The 7,500-nt window shown below is 45.5% G+C and overlaps 1 protein-coding gene across 1 annotated transcript in view; it reads right to left on the reverse strand.

Annotated features, from left to right (window-relative positions):
• Positions 1–2,044: 2,044 nt before the first annotated feature.
• Positions 2,045–7,500, reverse strand: part of pccb (propionyl-CoA carboxylase subunit beta) — a 6,257-nt gene continuing 801 nt past the window's right edge. Inside the window, exons 2-15 of the mRNA XM_017491150.3 lie at positions 7,179–7,298; positions 6,983–7,051; positions 6,837–6,893; positions 6,618–6,731; positions 6,360–6,470; positions 5,627–5,735; positions 5,404–5,524; positions 5,171–5,252; positions 4,673–4,796; positions 4,469–4,576; positions 4,269–4,369; positions 4,065–4,163; positions 2,853–2,952; positions 2,045–2,261 (exon numbers count right to left, since the gene is read on the reverse strand). Coding sequence (XP_017346639.1) covers positions 2,140–2,261; positions 2,853–2,952; positions 4,065–4,163; positions 4,269–4,369; positions 4,469–4,576; positions 4,673–4,796; positions 5,171–5,252; positions 5,404–5,524; positions 5,627–5,735; positions 6,360–6,470; positions 6,618–6,731; positions 6,837–6,893; positions 6,983–7,051; positions 7,179–7,298 — 1,437 coding nt within the window. The 3' untranslated portion in view covers positions 2,045–2,139. The remainder of the gene's footprint in view (positions 2,262–2,852; positions 2,953–4,064; positions 4,164–4,268; positions 4,370–4,468; positions 4,577–4,672; positions 4,797–5,170; positions 5,253–5,403; positions 5,525–5,626; positions 5,736–6,359; positions 6,471–6,617; positions 6,732–6,836; positions 6,894–6,982; positions 7,052–7,178; positions 7,299–7,500) is intronic.

Raw genomic sequence — 7,500 nt, forward strand, 5'->3', positions numbered from 1 at the left:
AAAACAATTGGGGGCTTGCAGTTGCAGGAAAATAATCAAGTAACTCTGCTTCATTCCACTGAATATCCAAAGTAATTTTATAGCAGTACTTGCTAATGCTAACTCTACCAGAACCATTAAAGGCTCTGTGGGAGGAGCTTTGTGTAAATTGGAATAGGGGGCAGTCTCAAAGTGTAAAAAATTAAATAAATCATTCAACTCCACCTACTAGACCTTTAAAGACCCAGTATCGCCAAAATCTGATCAATCTTCCCTAATGTAGATTTAGTCGTTTTGGTGTGGACCGATGGTAGTGTAGCATGTTTCAGCTACAATGTTCACCAGAGAAGAAGAAAGCCGAGAGCGGCTGAGAGTCAGACACACACCTCACCATTCACAGCAGCAGACAGATCAGATGCTGAAAAGACGTTTCCATGGAAGCGTGGAAGTGGTTACTGAAAGTAAATGAATGCATAATGGCACTGCCAAAGAAAGAAAGAAAGAAAGAAAGAGGCGGACACATGCGAGCGACTCATCACTGGTCTGATGCTGAAGGATATTATCCGTATTATCCATCCGTCACTCTCTCCCTCCTTCTTTGTGAGCGTTTCTGGATTTCCAGACTCACATGTGGCTCTGTTGGAGTGACCGCAGTAAACCGTGCCGTGCTGAAACACTAACAACACTCTTCGATCAAATAAACACTGCAGAGATGATCACATGACTGTCTGGTAAACTCTTCTGGAACGCAGATCTGTCCAGCAGTTTATCAAAAGTCTCCTGAATTCACATGATGAATGTTTCAGTGCACTTCGTTTATCTGTGTTACAGACTCATAATGTTGTAGAACCATGAGGCATTACTGCCCCTCTCCTTCTCTTACAGCCCCACTACAGGCCTGTATCTTCCAAACTTCCCCACTACACACACCATACTGAACCTAATTACCCATGTGTTCGATGAGCGAATACAATATACTTACAATAAACTACATTAAAAACACCCTATGCCCTTTTAGATTTCTTTATGACCCCTTACTGTCCTCTGGGGACATCGACAATACTGCCCCTCTGTGACCTTTACAACCAATAACACCTCCTTAAACACCTCACCATGATGTCCCCCTACTTCCCAATGAAGCCCCTTACTGTCCATCATGTCCTGCCCCTTACTGCCCAATGAAGCCCCTTACTGACCATCATATCCTGTCCGTTACTGCCCAATAAAGCCCCTTACTGACCATCAGTGCTCATTAACGCCCCATATTGCAGTGTTTGGACGAGCAGAAGCCAATGGGATGGAACTCAGTAATGGAAGAATAATAACCTAACAGCTAATAAATCTCTATTAATTTATTACTGAACCCTTGAGGCGACTTATGACCTCTTATTACCCTTTATTTCCTCCTTAATGAATCTTGAATCACCCTAATGGATCAGTCTTTCCTTTACTGCCCCTTCATGGATCTGATCAACTGGTAGTGTATTTACATTTGAATTGGAATAAACAGGATTATGACCAGGTTTCTCCATCCACTCAGAGTTTTATATCCAGCCATAGTGACCTCTACATATATGTTAATAAATTCATCTAGAACCTTCCCTCAGTTTAAGCTGATGATCAGAGCACGCTTGCTTACAGGTTTAGATCAGTTATCACACCGCTTCTCTGCTCATGTTTGGTCGGTGATTCATAAAGTTTATTTTACACAGATATGTTTTTGCATTTAACATAAAATGAAGAAATTGTTGCTCCGCCCACTGAAGTCCCGAATGATGTCCCATTGGCTGAAACTGTCCACATGATTACAAATGCTGCTTATGCAAAGAAACTGTGCTGGAATTTTTAAAAAAATACTTTTTTATTAATGTTGGAAATGAATTATAATGTGAAGCTAGTCACTAAAGCTAGCTGAGTAGCACTGCGACAAGTGGCTGTGATTGAAATACATTAGCTAATAGAGCTAGCTAGCTCGCAAATACCACCATAAAACGAGCTATTTCCACTGAAGCTAGGTAAACGCTGTTGCTAGCTGGTGTGTGTGCAGATTTCGAGGCACAGTGAGCCGTGTTCAGGGTGTTTATTCGTTTATCCAACTGAAAAGTGACAGTAGGTGTGTTAATGTGCTGAGAGGGAGTGTGTAGTGCTCAGTGGGCGGGGCTACAACGGGATGTTAGCGTGTTTCTTCCACGGGTTGCTCTGTTTCTTGCTCGCCAGAACCTCCAGGTCTCTGCAGATCCTCATGCGCGTGGTGGACGGCTGGATGATGTCATCAACAAACCCTGCGCACGTGTAGAGACTGTTAGTGTGCGTCACATTCAGTGTGCATGTACCCTACATAAAGCTGTGGGCCCTGTCCCAATCTGCACCCTACCTCACTAAGTAGTGCTTTATAAAGACACTATGTTAAAATACCACTTAGTGCTTGAGTGTGCGCTTTGAGACGCAGCCTGTAACCGCGTTATTTAGCAAAAAATATAAACACTGCATTCTATATCAGCATAAGTACTGGCACAGCAGGACAGCGGTTTGGGACGCAGCCCAGACAGACAGTGGCAGGCAACCAGGAACACTTCCTAAACTCTTTCTGCTAGCGTGCAGACTGGGATGCAGCCTCAGGCAACATTTATTATTATTTACTTTTTTTTTTTTTAACACAACCTCAGACACGGGCTGTATCCGAAACCACCCTAACCCCCCGGCGTCTTGTAGTCCATACTACTTTGCACACATTTCAGCAAACCTGTGGCTCAGTCAGAAACCACACACTACTGTACTACATAGTACATCAGCAGAACCTCCCATAGTGACCACAATGTAATGCACTAACATGTAATTAACATGTGCGCGCGTGCGTGTGTGTGTCTGTATACCTCGGACAGCAGCTGGGAAAGGGTTAGCAAACGTCTCCATGTACTCGGCCTCCGCCTCGGCCTGATTCTCCTTTCCCCTGAAAATAATCTGCACAGCACCCTGGGAAAACAAAGCACAAACAAAACAATAATAATATTAACAACAATTTATTCCCCACAATGCAACACATCCATCAAAAACCAAAATCACACAAGATGATTCTTTTTTCCCCCTTAAATGATTTAATTTACTAAACGTGTATAACAAAATATTTAGTACGTTAGTATAACTGTTATAATGTAACTTTTTATTAAAATATTTTTTAAATTGTTCTGTTTATTGATCAATAATAGTAGACGTTTAGTTGGGGGCGTGTGCTGGTTTGTGAATGGAGGGCGGAGCCGGAGAAGGCGAGTGGTAAGGAACGCACACCTGTGTGGAATTCTCTTAGTGATAATTCTGTGTTGCACTGAGACGAGGCGAGGCGAGGATAAGAGGAAGAGAGACACGCTTCAGGAGAGAGATCGGCCGTTTCAGGTCTGGGTTCTCCGGCATGTTGGCGACCGGCAGCTGTTGGGCTGCGTGCTGGGCTTCAACAGACATGAAGACGCTCGAGTGTGTTTTTGGATGAGAGTAGAGGCTTTTTCTTGAAACCCTTCCAAACAGCTTGTGGTGATGTCGGTGACTTCAGATTGTAGTTTTGGAGACTTTCTGACCCCCAAGACACGACTAACTTCTGCAGTTCTCCAGCTGTGATCCTTGGAGACGTTTTATCCACTCGAACCGTCCTCTTCACAGTGCGTTGAGACGATACAGACACACGTCCAATTCCAGGTCGATTCATAACATTTCCAGTCGACTGGAACTTCTTAATTATTGCCCTGATGGTGAAATGGGAGTTTTCAATACGTGTGCTATTTTCTTATAGACACGCCCCATTGTGTGAAGCTCAACAACCTTCTGCCGCACATCACAGCTATATTCCTCGCTCTTACCCATTGTTATGAGTGACTAAGGGAATTTGGCCTGTGTGTTACCTCATATTTATACCCCTGTGAAACAGGAAGTCATGGTTGGACAATTTCCTGTTCCTAGTCACCCAGGTCTACTAAAAAAAGTAAAATATCAATGGGAAAATACTTTAAATATATTCTCATATGAATTCATTGGGTGCCAATATATTACATATATTTTAAAATAATAAAATCATCACAGTGTTGTAAAGTTTTTACCTTTGCTCCCATCACGGCCACCTCGGCTGACGGCCAGGCGTAATTAACATCACCACGTAGGTGTTTAGAGCTCATCACGTCGTATGCACCACCATATGCCTGCAAAACACACACACACACACTCTTACATCACACCACTGAAAGCTCGGAATCATCCCTCTCAATACCTTCACTACACATTTAATGCGCCACACACACACGCACCTTCCTGGTGATGATGGTGATTTTAGGAACCGTAGCTTCTGCGAAAGCGAACAGCAGTTTGGCGCCGTGTCGGATGATTCCTCCGTACTCCTGCGCCGTCCCTGCAGTAACACACACGATAAGCTCCGTGTTCATGTGCACTATGTAGTGAATAGGGCGTGTGCTCTCAGACACTCCCACGGTAAACTGTGTGTTCCTACCTGGCAGGAACCCAGGAACATCCACAAAGGTGATGATGGGAATGTTGAAGGCGTCACAGAAGCGTACGAAACGTGCTCCCTTCACCGAGGAGTTAATGTCCAAACATCCTGAGACACACAGAGGCTCAGTGTGAGTACACTGACAGTGTGTGTGTGTGTGTGTGTGTGTGTGTCTGTGTGGGTTTGTGACCATTTCTCTCTCACCCGAAGCTACTTTGGGCTGATTACCCACAATGCCGATAGTGCGGCCGTTCATGCGGGCGAATCCCACCACGATGTTCTTGGCGTAGTTGGGCATGATTTCAAAAAACTCACGTTCATCTACGATCTGAAAGAGAGAGGGCAAATGTTCTGAAAAGGCTGCGTCCCAAATGCACAAATCAGACTAAAGGGCACTAATTAGTGCACATAACATCATAAACTCAGAAATGATCGCTAGGTTAAGCTTTTTACGCCGTAACAGATAAACACCAATCACCAAAAATAGCATGCTAACTGAGTCACATCTTATTTAGCAGTTGACTGTGGCTGCGTCCCAAATCCATAGTGTCAAAACACCTTTTCATTGTCGCGTCAGGTGACCTGAAACAGCCACAGCCATGAAACAACAAATCTTTGAAAGCCGTGAAACAACTTCATCTGACCAATCAGAGATAAGAATTTCTTAACTGCCAAGTGTGTGTGTGTGCGAGACAGACATACGCCATGGATGATGTCCAGCATGTCGTAGGCCTTCGTGCTTTCGAAGGGAACAAGTGTGTCAAGTCCAGGAACAAGGCGATCACTGAGAGGAAGAAACAGCGTGCGCGCGTGTGCACACACACACACACACACACACACACACACACACACACACTCTCCATGTCTAACTGTAGAACTATTTAATTCATAAACACCACGATATTCACGGCCATCGTCCCAGCTGCAGGGGTTACCTCGGGTCGTGACACTCTGTTACCGGAGCAGAGTCTTTATTACTGAGAGGCAGGAAATTAAAAAACTCTCTGAGGTTCAGCAACGCTTCCACATCGTTCTCAAACGCCTTGTGAGCCACACCTACAGTGATATTATACACACACATACACACAGACAGAGCATTAAGGTTCATCTATAAGTTATAGAAGTTATATACATAAAACACATTGTTAATGAACCTACCGGACACAGAGGTGTGTGTTTTGGCTCCTCCCAGTTCCTCCTGTGTCACGTCCTCATTAGTGACAGATTTAACTACGTCAGGCCCCGTGATGAAAAGATATGATGTGTCCTGAACACACACACACACACACACACACACACACACACACACACAGATACACACAATACAAAACAAGATGAAAAAGAAACTGCAGTATGATGGAGTTACATACAGGTAGAGTGGGAGGAGATACATACCGGTAGAGTGGGAGGAGTTACATAGAGGTAGAGTGGGAGGAGTTACATAGAGGTAGAGTGGGTGGAGTTACATACAGGTAGAGTGGGAGGAGTTACATACAGGTAGAGTGGGAGGAGTTACATACCGGTAGAGTGGGAGGAGTTACATACCGGTAGAGTGGGAGGAGTTACATACCGGTAGAGTGGGTAGAGTGGGAGGAGTTACATACCGGTAGAGTGGGAGGAGTTACATACAGGTAGAGTGGGTGGAGTTACATACAGGTAGAGTGGGAGGAGTTACATACAGGTAGAGTGGGAGGAGGTACATACAGGTGGAGTGGGTGGAGTTACATACAGGTAGAGTGGGAGGAGTTACATACCGGTAGAGTGGGAGGAGTTACATACCGGTAGAGTGGGAGGAGTTACATACCGGTAGAGTGGGAGGAGTTACATACAGATAGAGTGGGAGGAGTTATATACCGGTAGAGTGGGTGGAGTTAGCATGTTGGAGCCTCACCTTGACCATGAAGGTGAAGTCAGTGAGGGCGGGAGAATAAACAGCTCCTCCTGCACACGGCCCCATGATGAGAGAGATCTGGGGAACAACCCCTGACGCCATCACGTTCCTCTGATACACAGAGAGAGAGAGAGAGAGAGAGAGAGACAGAGAGAGAGAGAGAGAGAGAGAGACAGAGAGAGAGAGAGAGAGTGTATCTGGATGTCAGTTTTCTTATATTTCTCTTATATTTGTTTATCTAGCTGCAGTTAAATGTACCAGGAAAATGTCCGCGTATCCTGCGAGCGATTCGACTCCTTCCTGGATTCTTGCTCCGCCCGAATCATTCAGCCCAATCACCGGAGCTCCGACCATCATCGCCTGGTCCATCACCTACAACACACACACAGAAACGCATGTCCTAAATGACCTCTGACCCTCTACACACACACACACCTTCAAACCAGAGCCCGGATAGATCGGACAGACAGAACTCACTTTGCAGATTTTCTGGGCGTGAGCTCCCGATAAACTCCCTCCAAACACGGTGAAGTCCTGAGAACAGACGACGAGAGATGTGACATCATATCCTGTGACATCATGTGATCAGGAAAGGGTGGAGTCAGAGATCGTCTGGTACTCACCTGGCTGAAGATGTAGACGAGCCGGCCATTGATCCGGCCCTGTCCTGTGACTACGCTGTCACCTGGATACTGCACACACACACACACACACACACACACACACACACACACACACACACACACACCCACCCCTAATCAGGACAGTATGGACTGGAAGAGTATCGCTGTGATAAATTCCTCATACACTGATGTTTACCTTGTTGTGATCGGCCTGCATCCCAAAATCCGCACAGCGATGTTCCACAAACATGTCGTACTCCACGAACGAGTTTGGATCCAGCAGCAGAGCGATTCTCTCTCGAGCCGTCAGCTTCCCCTGACCACACATTCAATTCCACAAAACTTTATTAACATCAGCACTGCGTCCCAAATACTCTCTCCTGTTTACTCCTCACGCTTTCCCGAGCTTCTCTAAACGCCTCCAAAATAAGGGCTGTCCTAATACGGACCTCTAAACGAGACACACTTGACGTCTGTACCTCTACCTAGGGACCCTCCTACTGAACGGAACACAGGCG

The sequence above is a fragment of the Ictalurus punctatus genome, chromosome 17, assembly GCF_001660625.3.
Source record: "Ictalurus punctatus breed USDA103 chromosome 17, Coco_2.0, whole genome shotgun sequence".
Classification (NCBI taxonomy): domain Eukaryota; kingdom Metazoa; phylum Chordata; class Actinopteri; order Siluriformes; family Ictaluridae; genus Ictalurus; species Ictalurus punctatus.